General features: G+C 45.0%; 1 protein-coding gene across 1 annotated transcript in view; it reads left to right on the top strand.

Annotated features, from left to right (window-relative positions):
- Positions 1-6,633: 6,633 nt before the first annotated feature.
- The window catches only part of shisa9a (shisa family member 9a), a 49,533-nt gene continuing 37,145 nt past the window's right edge, over positions 6,634-19,021 (top strand). The window contains exons 1-2 of the mRNA XM_014178923.2: positions 6,634-7,821; positions 9,456-9,562. Of these exons, the coding sequence (XP_014034398.2) occupies positions 7,304-7,821; positions 9,456-9,562 (625 nt within the window). The 5' untranslated portion in view covers positions 6,634-7,303. The remainder of the gene's footprint in view (positions 7,822-9,455; positions 9,563-19,021) is intronic.

Genomic DNA, 19,021 nt, shown 5'->3' with positions numbered 1-19,021 from the left:
TAAGGTAGATAGGGTCTTCACTAGTTACCACAGCTACAAAGTCATAAATTATGGCTAAACCTAACTTTAACATTTTAGTCATTTAGCAGACACTCTTATCCAGAGCAACTTACAGTAGTGAATACATACATTTCATGTATATATATTTTTTTTTACTGGCCCCCCATGGGAATCAAACCCACAACCCTGGCGTTGCACACAACATGCTCTACCAACTGAGGCACAGGGAAGGATGCACTTCTACCTTATGCCTAACCTTAAATTAATGCCAAAAAGCAATTATTTGTTTTCATACATTTTTATGATATAGCCGATATACACTGAACAAAAATATAAACACAACATGTAAAGTGTTAGTCCCATGTTTCATGAGTTGAAAAAAAAAGATCCCAGAAATGTTTCATATGCACAAAAAGCTTATTTCTCTCAAATAAAATGCTCAAATTTGTTTACATCCCTGTTAGGGTTGGCATATCAAGAAGCTGATTAAACAGCATGATCATTACACAGGTGCACCTTGTGCTGGGGACAATAAAAGGCCACTCTAATGTGCAGTTTCATCACACAATGCCACAGATTTCTCAAATTACGAGTGAGTGTGCAATTGGCATGCTGACTGCAGGAATGTCCACCAGAGCTGTTGCCAGAGAATTGAATGTTAATTTCTCTACCAATGTCGACTACATCATCTATCTATTAATTTTGCTTGGCTGCATAACTTTTCTGTAGCAGCCCGTGTGACCGGCTGACCGCATCTGGGAGCTGTCCCTTAACTTTCTCTCTCTCTGTCAAGTGTCAATGTGCAGCGGGTAGGACGGAGTCAGGCGCAGGACACAGAACTGAGTAAAAAAACGTACTTTACTCGAATAAACCACAAAAATAATTCCACGCAGGGAACATATTCCAGCTCACAGAAATAGCGAACACTTAACAAAGAACAAACACACACAAAACCATGTGGGAACCAGAGGGTTAAATAGGGAATAAATAATAATCTAATGGAAACCAGGTGTGTACAATAAAGACAAAACAAATGGACAATGAAGCGTAGATCGGTGGCGGCTAGAAAGCCGGTGACATCGACCGCCGAACACGGAGAGGCACCAACTTCGGCGGAAGTCGTGACACTCTCTCTCTCTATATATATATAAATATATAAACTCAGCAAAAAAAGAAATGTCCCCTTTTCAGAACCATGTCTTTCAATGATAATTCATAAAAATCCAAATAACTTCCCAGATCTTCATTGTGAAGGGTTTAAACACTGTTTCCCATGCTCGTTCAATGAACCATAAAGAATTAATGAACATGCACCTGTGGAACTGTCGTTAAGACACTAACAGCTTACAGATGGTAGGCAATTAAGGTCACAGTTATGAAAACTTAGGAGACTAAAGAGGCCTTTCTACTGACTCTGAAAAACACCAAAAGAAAGATGCCCAGGGTCCCTGCTCATCTGCGTGAACGTGCCTTAGGCATGCTGCAAGAAGGCATGAATGACTGCAGATGTGGCCAGGGCAATAAATCCGAACATCACACCTGCGGGACAGATACAGGAGTGCAACAACAACTGCCCGAGTTACACCAGGAACGCACAATCCCTCCATCAGTGCTCAGACTGTCCTCAATAGGCTGAGAGAGGCTGGACTGAAGGCTTGTAGGTCTGTTGTAAGGCAGGTCCTCACCAGACAATGTCACCTATGGGCACAAATCCACCGTCGCTGGACCAGACAGGACTGGCAAAAAGTGTTCTCCACTGACGAGTGGCGGTTTTGTCTCACCAGGGGTGATGGTTGGATTTGCGTTTATCGTCAAAGGAATGAGCGTTACACCGAGGCCTGTACTCTGGAGCGGGATCGATTTGGAGGTGGAGGGTCCGTCATGGTCTGGGGCGGTGTGTCATAGCATCATTGGACTGAGCTTGTTGTCATTGCAGGCAATCTCAATGCTGTGTGTTAGAGGGAAGACATCCTCCTCCCCCATGTGGTACCCTTCCTGCAGGCTCATCCTAACATGACCCTTCAACATGACAATGCCAGCAACCCATACTGCTCGTTCTGTGTGTGATTTCCTGCAAGACAGGAATGTCAGTGTTCTGCCATGGCCAGCGAAGAGCCCGGATCTCAATCCCATTGAGCACGTCTGGGACCTGTTGGATCGGAGGGTAAGGGCTAGGGCCATTCACCCCAGAAATGTCCAGGAACTTGCAGGTGCCTTGGTGGAAAAGTGGGGTAACATCTCACAGCAAGAACTGGCAAATCTGGTGCAGTCCGTGAGGAGGAGATGCACTGCAGTACTTAATGCAGCTGGTGGCCACACCAGATACTGACTGTTACTTTTGATTTTGACTGTTACTTTTGATTTTGTAATCTGAAGAGATTTCACCCCATGCTTCCTGAAGCACCTCCCACAAGTGTAGACATTGTTAATGTTGTAAATGACTATTGAACCTGGAAACAGCAGATTTTTTTTATGGAATATCTACATAGGCGTACAGAGGCCCATTATCAGCAACCATCACTCCTGTGTTCCAATGGCACATTGTGTTAGCTAATCCAAATTTATCATTTTAAAAGGCTAATTGATCATTAGAAAACCCTTTTGCAATTATGTTAGCACAGTATCTGGAGCATCAGCATTTGTGGGTTCGATTGCAGGCTCAAAATGGCCAGAAACAAATAACTTTCTTTGGAAACTAGCCAGTCTATTCTTGTTCTGAGAAATGAAGGCTATTCCATGCGAGAAATTGCCAAGAAACGGAAGATCTCGTACAATGCTGTGTACTACTCATTACAGCGCAAACTGGCTCTAACCAGAATAGAAAGAGGAGTGGGAGGCCCCGGTGCACAACTGAGCAAGAGAACAAGTATATTACATTTACATTACATTTAAGTCATTTAGAAGACGCTCTTATCCAGAGCGACTTACAAAATGGTGCATTCACCTTATGATATCCAGTGGAACAACCACTTTACAATAGTGCATCTAAATATTTTAAGGGGGGGGTTAAAAGGATTACTTTATTCTATCCTAGGTATTCCTTAAAGAGGTGGGGTTTCAGGTGTCTCCGGAAGGTGGTGATTGACTCTGCTGTCCTGGCGTCGTGAGGGAGCTTGTTCCACCATTGGGGTGCCAGAGCAGCGAACAGTTTTGACTGGGCTGAGCGGGAACTGTGCTTCCTCAGAGGTAGGGGGGCCAGCAGGCCAGTGGTGGATGAACGCAGTGCCCTTGTTTGGGTGTAGGGCCTGATCAGAGCCTGAAGGTATGGAGGTGCCGTTCCCTTCACAGCTCCGTAGGCAATCACCATGGTCTTGTAGCGGATGCGAGCTTCAACTGGAAGCCAGTGGAGAGAGCGGAGGAGCGGGGTGACGTGAGAGAACTTGGGAAGGTTGAACACCAGACGGGCTGCGGCGTTCTGGATGAGTTGTAGGGGTTTAATGGCACAGGCAGGGAGCCCAGCCAACAGCGAGTTGCAGTAATCCAGACGGGAGATGACAAGTGCCTGGATTAGGACCTGCGCCGCTTCCTGTGTGAGGCAGGTTGGTACTCTGCGAATGTTGTAGAGCATGAACCTACAGGATCGGGTCACCGCCTTGATGTTAGTGGAGAACGACAGGGTGTTGTCCAGGATCACGCCAAGGTTCTTAGCACTCTGGGAGGAGGACACAAGGGAGTTGTCAACCGTGATGGCGAGATCATGGAACGGGCAGTCCTTCCCCGGGAGGAAGAGCAGCTCCGTCTTGCCGAGGTTCAGCTTGAGCTGGTGATCCGTCATCCACACTGATATGTCTGACAGACATGCAGAGATGCGATTCGCCGCCTGGTTATCAGAAGGGGGAAAGGAGAAGATTAATTGTGTGTCGTCTGCATAGCAATGATAGGAGAGACCATGTGAGGATATGACAGAGCCAAGTGACTTGGTGTATAGCGAGAATAGGAGAGGGCCTAGAACAGAGCCCTGGGGGACACCAGTGGTGAGAGCGCATGGTGCGGAGACAGATTCTCGCCACGCCACCTGGTAGGAGCGACCTGTCAGGTAGGACGCAATCCAAGCGTGGGCCGCGCCGGAGATGCCCAACTCGGAGAGGGTGGAGAGGAGGATCTGATGGTTCACAGTATCAAAGGCAGCAGATAGGTCTAGAAGTATGAGAGCAGAGAGAGTTAGCTTTAGCAGTGCGGAGAGCCTCCGTGACACAGAGAAGAGCAGTCTCAGTTGAATGCCCAGTCTTGAAACCTGACTGATTAGGATCAAGAAGGTCATTCTGAGAGAGATAGCAGGAGAGCTGGCCATGGACGGCACGTTCAAGAGTTTTGGAGAGAAAAGAAAGAAGGGATACTGGTCTGTAGTTGTTGACATCGGAGGGATCGAGTGTAGGTTTTTTCAGAAGGGGTGCAACTCTCGCTCTCTTGAAGACGGAAGGGACGTAGCCAGCGGTCAAGGATGAGTTGATGAGCGAGGTGAGGAAGGGGAGAAGGTCTCCGGAAATGGTCTGGAGAAGAGAGGAGGGGATAGGGTCAAGTGGGCAGGTTGTTGGGCGGCCGGCCGTCACAAGACGCGAGATTTCATCTGGAGAGAGAGGGGAGAAAGACGTCAAAGCACAGGGTAGGGCAGTGTGAGCAGGACCAGCGGTGTCGTTTGACTTAGCAAACGAGGATCGGATATCGTCAACCTTCTTTTCAAAATGGTTGACGAAGTCATCCGCAGAGAGGGAGGAGGGGGGAGGGGGAGGAGGATTCAGGAGGGAGGAGAAGGTAGCAAAGAGCTTCCTAGGGTTAGAGGCAGATGCTTGGAATTTAGAGTGGTAGAAAGTGGCTTTAGCAGCAGAGACAGAAGAGGAGAATGTAGAGAGGAGTGAGTGAAAGGATGCCAGGTCCGCAGGGAGGCGAGTTTTCCTCCATTTCCGCTCGGCTGCCCGGAGCCCTGTTCTGTGAGCTCGTAGTGAGTCGTCGAGCCACGGAGCAGGAGGGGAGGACCGAGCCGGCCTGGAGGATAGGGGACAGAGAAAATCAAAGGATGCAGAAAGGGAGGAGAGGAGGGTTGAGGAGGCAGAATCAGGAGATAGGTTGGAGAAGGTTTGAGCAGAGGGAAGAGATGATAGGATGGAAGAGGAGAGAGTAGCGGGAGAGAGAGAGCGAAGGTTGGGACGGCGCAATACCATCCGAGTATGTGCAGAGTGAGAAGTGTTGGATGAGAGCAAGAGGGAAAAGGATACAAGGTAGTGGTCGGAGATTTGGAGGGGAGTTACAATGAGATTAGTGGAAGAACAGCATCTAGTAAAGATGAGGTCAAGCGTATTGCCTGCCTTGTGAGTAGGGGGGGAAGGTGAGAGGGTGAGGTCAAAAGAGGAGAGGAGTGGAGAGAAGGAGGCAGAGAGGAATGAGTCAAAGGTAGACGTGGGGAGGTTAAAGTCACCCAGAATTGTGAGAGGTGAGCCATCCTCAGGAAAGGAACTTATCAAGGCGTCAAGCTCATTGATGAACTCTCCAAGGGAACCTGGAGGGCGATAAATGATAAGGATGTTAAGCTTGAAAGGGCTGGTAACTGTGACAGCATGGAATTCAAATGAGGAGATAGACAGATGGGTCAGGGGAGAAAGAGAGAATGTCCACTTGGGAGAGATGAGGATTCCAGTGCCACCACCCCGCTGGCTCGATGCTCTAGGGGTATGCGAGAACACGTGGGCAGACGAAGAGAGAGCAGTAGGAGTAGCAGTGTTATCTGTGGTAATCCATGTTTCCGTCAGCGCCAGGAAGTCTAGGGACTGGAGGGTAGCATAGGCTGAGATGAACTCAGCCTTGTTGGCTGCAGACCGGCAGTTCCAGAGGCTGCCGGAGACCTGGAACTCCACGTCGGTCGTGCGCGCTGGGACCACCAGGTTGGAGTGGCAGCGGCCACGCGGTGTGAAGCGTTTGTATGGCCTGTGCAGAGAGGAGAGAACAGGGATAGACAGACACATAGTTGACAAGCTACAGAAGTGTTGTTTCTTGTATTATTGAGTGTCTAGTTTGAGAAACAGATACCTCACAAGTCCTCAACTGGCAACTTCATTAAATAGTACCCGCAAAACACCAGTCTCAACATCAACAGTGAAGAGGCGACTCCGGGATGCTGGCCTTCAAGGCAGAGTTCCTCTGTCCAGTGTCTGTGTTCTTTTGCCCATCTTAATCTTTATTTTTATTGGCCAGTCTGAGAGATGGCTTTTTCTTTGCAACTCTGCCTAGAAGGCCAGCATCCCGGAGTCGCCTCTTCACTGTCACTGTTGATGTTGAAACGGGTGTTTTGAAGGTACAGACTGGTTCTGCACAGTATTTTGATGAGGTGATCTTTTTGAGCAGGTGAAAGGCAGTGAGTAGAATATGATAGCATATGGGAAATATGAATTGGTTATAAGGGAAATCAATCCACAGAACGCTATAATCCAACGTTTGTGAGGCATAACAAATATAATTTTGTGATGAATAGAGAAACGTCTCTGTGTATGTCACTGTGCATGGAAATAGAAGAGTGTTTGTGTGGACTCTTAGTCAGGCCAGTGTATAAAAGCATTAGCCTTCGAGTGTAAAAAATAAATACATACGTGTAGCCTATGCTCTTCAGGCTGGCAAAACAACCCCCCTATAACCCTCTTTCTAATCTCATTTGGAAGTTACCATAACGGAAATGTCTGCATCCCGTGACCATATTTTGTCCGTGCGCAAATAAGGAAAAAACTGAATTGCTAGGCAGCACAACTCGACCCACAATTCGTAATGCGCGTTTTGGGCCGCCACAGACATGTTTAACAATACAGTGATTTCTCTTTCTTCTTCGGAATTCCTCCTTACCTTCTCTCCTCCTATCTTTTTGCGCACCATGCTCTCCCACCTCAGCTCTTATTCGCTCACTCCCGCTCAAAACATTTGTGCAGTTAGTTCTAGCTCCATCGACTCCTGTGTGAGAGCGCGCTGATGGATGTGAGAAGTGAAGTAGCCTAGATTTGATAACATCATGGAATTATTTTTCTAAGAACACCTGTAGAGAGATTGTGCACTGGGGAACTATTCTAAGAAGGACAATATCCATATAAATGCAACGTTTTATTTGGAAAAAAATAACAACAAATGGTTCTCTTTACCTTCATGGATGTCGAGGACATTAGTGAAAACGCTCACCAACACTGATGGCAGTGTTCTGCAATTTGCATGTATGTTTTTGGACTTTTCATAATACCAAGACCGTACGCTCTTCTTCTGCTTCTTCTTCTTCGAGTGTCTTCTGAAATGCGCTAGAGGAGCTGAAAGGAAGGGGGAGAAGGACAACACAATGAGGGGGAAATACTTTCTGCTCGGTTACTTGTTGGTCAAAGTTATGGCGCTGGTCTGCAAGGCGGACGGAGAACCAGGACAACTGGATGGCTTTGTCATGATGACGACGTCCAACGGATCTAGGGAGGACGAGGGCGCAGGCTTCTCAGAGCCCCCACACACGGAGGACCGGTGCCGCGGGTACTATGATGTGATGGGCCAGTGGGACCCGCCGTTCGTTTGCAAAACGGGCGATTATCTGTATTGCTGCGGCACCTGTGGCTTTCGGTTCTGCTGCTCCTACAAGACCTCGCGGCTGGATCAGAGCACCTGTAAAAACTACGACACTCCGGTGTGGATGATGACAGGTCAAACCCCGTTTAAGAAAAACGACCTCCGGCACGACCCCACCAAAGATAAAACTAATTTAATCGTGTATATAATCTGTGGAGTAGTCGCTATCATGGCACTTGTTGGGATATTCACCAAACTCGGCCTGGAAAAGGCGCACCGACCCCAGAGAGAGAATATGGCTAGGTGGGTTTCTGGGGTTCTGCTGCTGTTGAGCGCGCCGCGAGCTCCTTTCATGCGCTTGTTTTTATGGAGCTCGCTTGGTGCGCACATGTAGGCTAGAGCGCGCGCCACAATAATATTTAAAGCTTGAGTTCTAGACTCGTGCTTGCCAGTATTAGATTGGTAAACGGCTCTATTGAAATAGCCTTGTCACTGATAGTAGGAAGGATCCAATCTAAATGTGGTTCTTGTTTAAAATTATAATAAGAAATCCACCCAATATATTACTTTTACGCGCCCAATAAGACCTCTTCGGTGGACAGAAAGTAGCTGTCATCGACAGTTTATCAATTGGACTAGATTGCATAATATCATCAGACACTTGGCTCACCTGTGTGGGTTGCTTGCCTGCTTCACTCGCAGAGAGCACGGGGGCGTGTGTCTCTTGCAGTTGTGAGCGAGGCCACAATGCCCTGCACAACATGCGCATGCTATGCCTTTATTTGGAGATCTTTCTCGAACAATGGACCAATTTTGTCCTATTAGTTTTCATCATCACGTCTTATTTATTCTTAGAATTTAATATTTTCGAATTAATGTGGAACCCGTTCAATTAACTAGTCAAATTAACTTATTCATTTGAAAATGTTACATTTTGCTTTCTCTTGAACTCCCTGCCCTGTGCCTGGTCTCATAGACTAGACATATCATAGTAAATGTAAATCTGAGACACTAAAATTAGCATGATATGTTATGTTTGGTATGGTTACATAAGACAGATGGTTACGTGGTTGGTCAACTTTAGCATTTTAGCTAATTAGCAACTTTTCAACGTCTTACTTATTTTTTCCTAATTTGCAACTACTTAGCATGTTAGCTAACCCTTCCCCTAACAGTAACCCTTTTAGCTAACCCTTCCCCTAACCCTAACCGTAACCCTTTTAGCTAACCCTTCCCCTAACCCTAACCGTAACCCTTTTAGCACAGCCAGAAGAGGACTGGCCACCCCTCATAGCCTGGTTCCTCTCTAGGTTTCTTCCTAGGTTTTGGCCTTTCTAGGGAGTTTTTCCTCGCCACCGTGCTTCTACACCTGCATTGCTTGCTGTTTGGGGTTTTAGGCTGGGTTTCTGTACAGCACTTTGAGATATCAGCTGATGTAAGAAGGGCTATATAAATACATTTGATTTGATTTGATTTGAGTTAACCCTTTAACCTAACTCCTAAACTTAACCCTAACCCTAATCCCTAGCCTAGCTAACGTTAGCCACCTAACCACCTAGCTATTATTCGTAACATGTCACACGTTTTGAAAATTCGTAACATATTGTACGTTTTGCTACTACATAACATATAATACGAATTGTAATTTGTAACATATACAAAATGGAGGATGGACATCCACAAATGAATACACACTATACGAAACATAGCATATCATACTAAATGGATTGTCTCAGATTTCCTTACAGAATAATACGAAGTGCTCTGAGACCAGGTTGCAGAGCAGCGGTGTTTAGCATGCATTAGGCACAATTCTTCATTCAATCTCAATCTCAATCTCTCTCTCTCTCTCTCTCTCTCTCTCTCTCTCTCTCTCTCTCTCTCTCTCTCTCTCTCTCTCTCTCTCTCTCTCTCCTCTCTCTCACACACACACACAGGGCTGTCCAAAGCGTGTTACAGGTCGGCTGTCCAGGTGAGCAGTTCCAGGGGGAGGACACCCTTGGCATGCACGCACAGCACTATGACACAAGGTCCAACAACCTCCGTAAGTTTCACAGTTTTGGCCCCTTTAAGCAGAAGTTTTTGGTGGTGATTGTTGTGGACAGCTGTGTGTGGATGTATCTGCAACTTCAGAGAAATTTGAGACTGGGAGGGTTGGCCATGAGGGCCCCAAACAGATAATAGCAAACGTAATGTGGGCAGGTTGCATTGTTGCATATTGTACACTGACTCTCAATGAAGCATTTGGTCTCTGTAAGGGTATGGGTGTGATGCTTGTATCATAGCCAGATGTATTCGTTTCAAGTGTGGCATTCATTTTATAATCTTAGATGGAGTCATGTGGAGGGAAACAAACTGCCTTATGCTTTAGAAATCCAGTGGTAATTCACAGTTTTATTTTGTCCCATGCCTACATGATTCAAAATGTGTAGGAGAGGGAGAGAGAGCGAGAGAGAGCGAGAGAGAGAGAGAGAGAGAGAAAGAGAGAGAGAGAGAGAGAGCGGTGTGAATGGCATCTATTTCTGTTGCATCATGTGGGCAGCACAGTTATGGGCTTTGTGTAAACAACTCAGAAACACAGAAGAGGCTTAATCTGGAGTATTTCATACACATTCCATACTGCTGTACCAAGTGATTCTGATTCCAGTATGATTACATCACCATCTTTTGTGGCTGGATGTGTTTCATCCTAAAAATTGAAAAATTATTAAAACACAAAGCCAGCGGCACATCTAAGCCCCCTCCTACTTGAAAGGATGTATTTTGAGACGTATTGACTGAAACTGAGAGTGTAGCTGACAGTGCTGTTGTCAGTGGGATTTGTCCTATTTTCTTGATACTATCAAACACAATCTGACTGACGCACCTTATCATCTGGTGTGACTGTACTGGGCTCCTAACAGCTCTCCTTCGAATCATTTTAAAGTAGTGTCCTTTGTCTCTAATGTCTTCTGGGGTGCTGGTGTCTTCTGTCATCAACTATATCTATAAATAACTGCCACTGATGTTTCGAAGAGGCAGATGTACCAGGTCTACCTCAAAATAAATAAAGGTAAAATATATATAGATAGAAGTACCAAACATGGGGAGACGTGTGTGGAAATCTTAAACAAGGCTCTAGTCTAAAGCCAGGCTCTCTGAAGTATGCATAGTAATATATGTCTTCTGCTGCTGTGAGGGAACACAGAAATAGGATAATATCACCTGGGAGGCCTGGCTGATGAAATAGTGATTATTATTGATGTGGAACCCTGCTCCACTCTTTAGTCTGGGGTCTTGTGGGTAATCATGTGGGAGTGTTATTAACCCCTGTGATCTGATTAGATCCCCAGAGAGGCTTCATATGGGTTTAGAGGTCTCGACCAGCCGGCAGACGGATTTATCATAGCGAGAGGGATGGATGAAGGGAGTTCAGCTGTGTACCTGTCTTGTTGATCACATTCTATTTTTAGAGTAGACCATCTATTGATTATAGCTTATGGCCAGATTACCCTATTACTGACATTATCAGTAGATCACATCTTAGCTGTCCTCACCCAGCTTTGGAAAAGAATGACGAGGGCAGTTTGTATGGCTGATAGTCATAACAATGCCTCTTTCAGCAGGGCAATGGTGGACAACAGCTTGGGATGAGCTACTTTCTCCCCCAAGCATTTTCTTCAAGCACCTCTGAGTATTAGCTAAGGACAAGACTAGAGCAAGCGTTTTGCTCCTTACGTTGCTTTGTTTTGACATCATATGGGATGTAATGCGTAAAAACCCTTCATCATGTATCGCACATGTGAGACATGTCTCACACACCACATCAGTGAGTAATACGTCAGATCTCTCCATGTTATGTTAGACCCCATGAGGACTGGGGCCTCTGCTCTGTACCCCTCTACATATGAAAAATTAACAGTTTAATCTTGGTGGCTCCGCGACCATGAACCAAGCAGCCCTCCCAAGCCCTGCTGTGCTGGTGATAACACTTTCATGTCATCTCAAAACGGGATACTTTAAAAATATTCTTAAAGAGCTCAAAATCCCATGTCTCCGAGCCTTCAGCATCAAAGCACAAAGTGAGAAATGGGGTGAGAGACGGAGACAGAAATAAAGAGGCAGCGAGACACAGAGAAGGAGAAGGGGAAATGGGGAGAGAGAATGAAAGAGAAGGAGAGAGAGAGAAAGGGAGAGAGGACAACATGTCAAGACTGTCGGAGAGGATCAGTGCAATGTCAACAGTCAAATGTCTTTAGAGTGACAAAGTTGACAACCTGCAGGCAGAATGTAACCTCGTTTACATCTGTGAAGGGAAAAGTGTCATACAAACGATATAAAGTCACTGCTGCTTCTGGTAGATTTTTCCCACCTCAACCTAAACTCATGAGGTGGGTCATTGAGAAAATAGAAGATAGAAATGGTACTCTGAAAAAAATGAAATATTATTACATGAGAGCCCCAGGAAGAGAACAGGGTAGGCTTTCCATCCGTGAGCTGACTGAGAGTGATCTGTATTTACAACTCACGTTCACAAAGGTAATTACCTGCCCAGCAGTTCTAATCTTCCGTTAAACATCTCCAGATATGAAGTATGAAATTGCTAATAAGTAATTGCTTGGAGATTACAAAGCATGAAGAAAGGCTCTGTCTCCAAAACACTCTCCACTCTTGGATTTCTCTAACCTCATCTACTGTTTATTAATTATGCTGAAATGTATCACCTGCAGCAATAGTGTGTGTGTGTGTGTGTGTGTGTGTGTGTGTGTGTGTGTGTGTGTGTGTGTGTGTGTGTGTGTGTGTGTGTGTGTGTGTGTGTGTGTGTGTGTGTGTGTGTGTGTGTGTGTGTGTGTGTGTGTGTGTGTGTGTGTGTGTCTAAAATGTAACGCTACTGCTGGGTTTATCAGATCACACAGTTCTGTTGAGAGATACAACTTTACCCTGACCTCTAAGTCACCCATCACCTAAGACTCCAGACTCTTTCATCCTGAATCCTACACAGACAGGCGTCCAGGGAAGCAGCTACAGACAGGCACAAAGCAAAGGAAAGGAAAATAAAGAAAATTGTCATTTTCCAATCAAGTTGCAGGAACAGGAGCAAGCTTAGAATAAAAAAATATTCAGCAACTCTAGGGAGGACAATAAGAGTTCACATCAAAAATAGTTCTTTATTTTTGGCAAAAAAACATAACAATAAAGAAAAAATGTGACCCACCACCTGGATTCGGTCCTATGTAGCAAAATTTGAAATTGTTTTTTACAAAGGATAAAAGTCCAGAATCCGAACTAGAAAATGGTATATCATACTCTGCAGTTGAGGAACAATGAGAAAGTAATTCTGCTTCGAAAGTTGATAAACTTGTAGCCTGGTTTTGAGAAAATGGACTGTGAATAGGTTCGTACACCTACTGGAGAAGCTCTTCTTTGTCTACACCCATTCAGCAACGTTCACACCCATCGCTTTAAGGATTCACATGGTAGTAAACTACCAAAGATTTCAAGTAGTGAAAGTAGTAACAAAAAGTAGCAGTAAAAATAAACTTTATCTAGTCCTTGGCCTATATTCTAATTTGACTTTGGTGCAGGTCATGTTGTTCTTCGCATTACCATTTCTGGTAAACACACACTATATCAAATAAAATCAAAGTTTATTTGTCACATGCACAGGATACAGAAGGTGTAAACGCTACAGTGAAATGGTTACTTGCATAATGGAGTCTTTTTGGCTAGCTAGCTAAACAGTGAACCATAATCCCAACTCTAATGCCGCATTCAAAACAACTGGGAAGTCAGGAAAAAAAACCTCTACCTGGGAAAAATCTATTTGAACGGTCATCCAACTCGGAATTCCAGCTCAGGAACTCTGGCCTCTTTCTAGAGCTCCTACACAGATCATACACGTAACTTTAGCTAGCGAGCCAGCCAGCTAACATTAGCTAGCTAGCTAACAGCACGCTTTAACTTTTTTTTAACTCAAAATATGAAATGTATAATATCTGAAAATGTAGCTAGACTCTTACCCGCATACATGGATGGACGCTTCTCCCTCTGTCATGGATGCCATGGTTGCCCTTAGTTTGAAGATGTAATCCGGAGACAGGTGTTTTATACAACAGCCTTCTTTCTATGTTCTCTTTTTGGACTCTCTCCGCATTTAGCAATCATCTCTCTGCTTCACTGGGCATTCCACTGATTTCAAAACTCGGTTAACTTATTCCCTGACAACGACACCGTTTCATCCCCAGCATTGTCATCAGAAGACTATACAATGTCTGGTTCAATGAAAATGCTTTTACCTAAATCAGGGATTTCCTCATTCTCTGATTCATTTTCAGAGTCAGGTGAGAGTCGGCATGGCACGATCATCTTCCAGAAAGTAGTCCATCACAACGTTTTCTCACTGAGCTGTCGATAGCGCTGTTAACTTCAGGGCAGCAATGTTGAGAGCAATAGCAAAACTTTTTCAGTTCTTCATGATATCTTTAAAAAAAATCTGCTGTAGACAGGATTATCCACACATACTTAGCAGCTCATGTTAAAGACAGAAGCATGCTACATGGCAGACCAATCCGAACTCATCTCTTGGCATGTCCAGCCCATCCATTATCTCAGCCAATCATGGCTAGCGGGAAGGTTCCTGTATTTTTCCTTGGCTAAACCAACTATGCTCATTATTTAACAATTTTATTCGTATTTACAGATGGCATACAAGTTTGTTATTAAGGCACATGAAAGTTTGCATGTTCCAGAAGGCATTTCTGCCCCCCCAAAAAAACTTTCAAAAGCTTCTCCTGTGAAGTAGTAATGAGCGACATACGCCTAGTTTCTTGAAACAGGTCACAAGTGTATAACGTGAACTTCCATTGTGTTTTTTTAATCCATTGTCCTCCTAAAAGTTGCAGAATGTTTTTTAATCTACAGACAGACCCAGGTCCAGACGTGCTCCTCCCGGGCCTCGTTCCCGTGCCCTTGCTCAGGCTAATTACACTAATATGGGTCCCCTCAGCAGCACCGGAGATCCATTAGGCTGTGTTCATTAGGGCTGTGGGCCTCCCAGCCTCCTCAGACGGCTCTGATCGACCAGACACAGTAATCAGCTCAGAGTCATACACATGGGGAGGCTGGGACTCACTGCTCCTTGGAAGAAGTAGAGTAGAAAACATAGAAAAAGGAAGCGAACTAAAGTTGAACAAGGGAAGTAGAATAGCCACACGCTGTTTAAATGCTTTTAGAGATTATTTAGCCATCTAAGGATTTTTTTTCATGGAGGGAAGTTCTCCTGTATGTCCTAATTGTCCTCTATCTGACTGATTACTGGACTTGGTCTTAACGTATGACTCTGTTCCTATGTACTGTATAATCTGCCATCTTGTTGTCATGGTGTAATAACAAAATAAGCTGTAAGGAGGCTGAATATCTCAGGGTGTAATCAGCGGACTGCCCATTTCCTTGTACGACCCTGGGGAATATTAATCAGTTCATTTACAGCTAGAGACTCAAAATAAAAATGTTGACAGATAATTACGTGTGTGTGTGGCTTCTGCATGTGTGCGTGTTTGGCTTGTGCGTGCGTGAGTGGGTTTGTGCGTGCATGTGTATCTGCTCGTGTGTGTGTGGATTGGGTCTGAGGAGGGCAAGTGGATAAGAGTCTGTCTTGTCTTCAAGGGAGCGACTCATCAGACATTTGTATTACTACACCCATCTACATCAACATCAATAAAAACATGAGCATTCCTCCTTTTTATGTTTGAACAGTCGGGAATCCATTGGATTGTAATTAAATGCTACAGTGAGTATATCTTATTACACAGTTTAATTCATTTGAATTAAGATCTTCACAAATATTAGGATTATGTGTTTAATCTGCAAAAGGAAATTATTTTTCCAGATGTCCTCTGATTTTAAATGTCTTAAGTTTTAATGTAATGTAATGTAATACCCCAAGGAAATTAGGCCGGAAAATTGTTATTGATTGAGGCTCAGATTATGATGCATATGGAATACATCGATGTAGCTCCTACTGAAAAACAAAAAGATGCTGAAATGTCTGTTTTGCTCCTCTGGGGTCCAAAAAATTGGGGATCCTAATAAAATACAAATATTGAAGGGAGGCAAATCTGAGAGAGACATTCTAGCACTCTTTAGCTTCTGTATGTGGCTACACAGTAGTATTTAGCTTGCCGAACATGTGGCTGAGTTAGTATTAGTCTCCCTAGAATGTGGCTGTGCTACACAGTGAGAAATCCCCTTAATGTCTTGCATAGTTGGAGGGTTTTCATCATATTTTCAGTGAGAAAATTCAATTTGAATTTCCATTCATTACAATTAAATTATGTTGTTGAACGCCTCTGTATGTAGGTTTGCATTGCAAAATTGTATTGTGAAGAAAGACTATACAGAATTTTCATGTTGGTTCTAAGCTCTGACATTACAGAACATACTGGCAGTTCTGGTTCAATCTCTCGACACGGACTGAGACGTTTGGCTCACTTGCTCAATCAATCAATCAATCAATCAATCAATCAATCAATTAATCAATCAATCACACACACACACACACTCACTCACTCACTCACTCACTCACTCACTCACTCACTCACTCACTCACTCACTCACTCACTCACTCACTCACTCACTCACTCACTCACTCACTCACTCACTCACTCACTCACTCTCTCACTAACTCTCTCACTAACTCTCTCACTAACTCTCTCACTAACTCTCTCACTAACTCTCTCACTAACTCTCTCACTAACTCTCTCACTAACTCACATACACTCACACTCTCCCTCCCTCAGGATTTGCCCTGGGGGCAGGCAGCAGATTCTTTTGGCTAACTGACTAACGCCACCAGCGATGTCATATTACTGGCAGGGGGACCACCCACTGAGGGCAAATTTTGTGATGCACCACCTCCCTCTCTCTTAGGGCACGGCTCTATGGAGAGTTGGCCCCTTCTCCCCCGCCTAGAGATTCTCTGGCAGCAGCTCTCTGTATGCCTCCTGGGCTCTGGCCCAGCCCGGGAAACAGGGACATGTGGTGGCAGTGAGAAGTGCGTCACGGAGCTGGGCACATTCACAGGTCTACTGCTGATCTTATCTATTTAGGATTGGTGGTTACACACACTGAATCCTGCTGCTTTCTGGTTTTTGGTTTTGACAGAATTTGATCTGTAATTAGCTTGCAATTGATTTGGGAAAAATTATCAGGTATCAAATCAAACTTTATTTGTCACATGCGCCGAATACAACAAGTGTAGACTTTACTGTGAAATGCTTACTTACAAGCCCTTAACTAACAGTGCAGTTCAAGAAAGTTAAGAAAATATTTACCAAGTAGACAAAAATGAAAAGTAATAATAATAAAGTAACAATAAGAATAACAATAATGAGGTTATACACAGCGGGCACCAGTACCGAGTCAGTGTGGGGGGGTACAAGTTAGTTGAGGTAATTTGTACATGTAGGTGGGGGTGAAGTGACTATGCATAGATAATAGACAGCGAGTAGCAGCAGTGTACAAAAGGGGGGGTAGAAGCTGTTGAGGAGCCTCTTGGTCCTAGACTTGTAGTAGCAGAGAAAACGGTCTATAACTTGGGTGACGGGAGTCTCTGACAATTTTATGGGCTTTCCTCTGACACCGCCTATTATATAGGTCCTGGATGGCAGGAAGCTTGGCCCCAGTGATGTACTGGGCCGTTCGAACTACCCTCTGTAGCGCCTTACGGTCAGATGCCGAGCAGTTGCCATACCAGGCGGCAACCGGTCAGTATGCTCTCGATGGTGCAGCTGTAGAACTTGGGGCCCATGCCAAGTCTTTTCAGTCTCCTTAAGGGGAAAAGGTTTTGTCATGCCCTCTTCACGACTGTCTTGGTATGTTTGGACCATGATAGTTTGTTGGTGATCCCCAGGTATGTAGGGATTATAAAGGCTTCATGAAGGTTTCATAAAGCATTTGTTTGTTATGCTGTACTTTGTTTGAAGTGTGATCTTTTTGATTGATGTTTTTAATTAACTAGTAGTTTCTTTCATCAGTCATGTATGATGATAATACCTGCCACCCATGGCTAATCGATCAATCAAAGGTATTTATAAAGCCCTTTTTACATCAGCAGATGTCACAATGTGCTAAACAGAAACCCAGCCTAAATTCCCCAAACAGCAAGCAATGCAGATGTAAAAGCACGGTGGCTAGGAAAAACTCCCTAGAAAGGCAGGAACCTAGGGAGAAATCTAGAGAGGAACCAGGCTATGAGGGGTGGAGATTATAAGAGTACATGGCCATTAAGGCCAGATTGATCTTCAAGATGTTCCAACATTCATAGATGACCAGTAGGGTCGAATAATAAGCACAGTGGTTGTAGAGGGTGCAACAGGTCAGTACCTCAGGAGTAAATGTCAGTTGGCTTTTCATAGCCGAGCATTCAGAGGTCGAGACAGCAGGTGCGATAGAGAGAGAGAGAGAGTCCGAAAACAGCAGGTCCAGGACAAGGTATCGTGTCCGGTGAAACAGGTCAGGGTTCCATAGCCGTAGGCAGAACAGTTGAAACTGGAGCAGCAGCACGACCAGGTGGAATGGGGGCAGCCAGTGGTCATCAGGTCAGGTAGTCCTGAGGCATGATCCTAGGGCTCAGGTCCTCCGGGAGCAGAGGGAGGGAGAGAGAATTAAAGGGAGCATACTTAAATTCACACAGGACACCAGATAACACAGGAGAATTACACCAGATATAACAGACTGACCCTATCCCCCCCATCAAATAGACTACTGCAGCATAGATACTGGAGGCTGAGACAGGGGTGGGTCGGGGGACACTGTGGCTCTGTCCGACGATACCCCCGGAAAGGGCCAACCAGGAAGGATATAACCCCACCCACTTTGCCAAAGCACAGCCCCCACACCACTAGAGGGATATCAACAGACCACCAATGTACTACACTGAGACAAGGCTGACTATAGCCCCTGGAAGATCTCTTCCACTGCACAAGCCCGAGGGGGTGCAAAACTGGACAGGAAGATCCTAAGGACAGCTTGGAAAAGCACTAGTAAGCCAGTGACTCAGCCCACGTAATAGAGTCAGAGGCAGAGAATCCCAGTGGAGAGAGGGGAGCCGGCCAGGCAGAGACAGCAAGGCCCTGCCGTTCACCTTCGCACCCCTGGGCCAGACTACATTCAATCATAGGACCTACTGAAGAGATGAGTCTTCAGTAATGCCTTAAAGGTCGAGACCGAGTCTGCGTCTCTCACAGATCATTCCATATATGAGAAAGTCCTGCCTCCAGCTGTTTGCTTGGAAATTCTAGAGCCAATAAGTAGGCCTGCATCTTGTGACCGTAGATTACGTGTAGGTATGTACGGGAGGACCAAATCTGAGAGATAGGTAGGAGCAAGCCCATGTAACGCTTTGTAGGTTAGCAGTAAAACCTTGAAATCAGCCCTAGCCTTAACAGCAAGCCAGTGTAGAGAGGCTAGCACTGGAGTAATATGATCACATTTTTGGGTTCTTGTCAAGATTCTAGCAACCGTG

Source organism: Salmo salar, chromosome ssa28 (assembly GCF_905237065.1).
Source record: "Salmo salar chromosome ssa28, Ssal_v3.1, whole genome shotgun sequence".
Taxonomy (NCBI): domain Eukaryota; kingdom Metazoa; phylum Chordata; class Actinopteri; order Salmoniformes; family Salmonidae; genus Salmo; species Salmo salar.
Note: the sequence above shows the minus strand (reverse complement) of the source record. Positions and strands in the feature narration are given on the sequence as shown.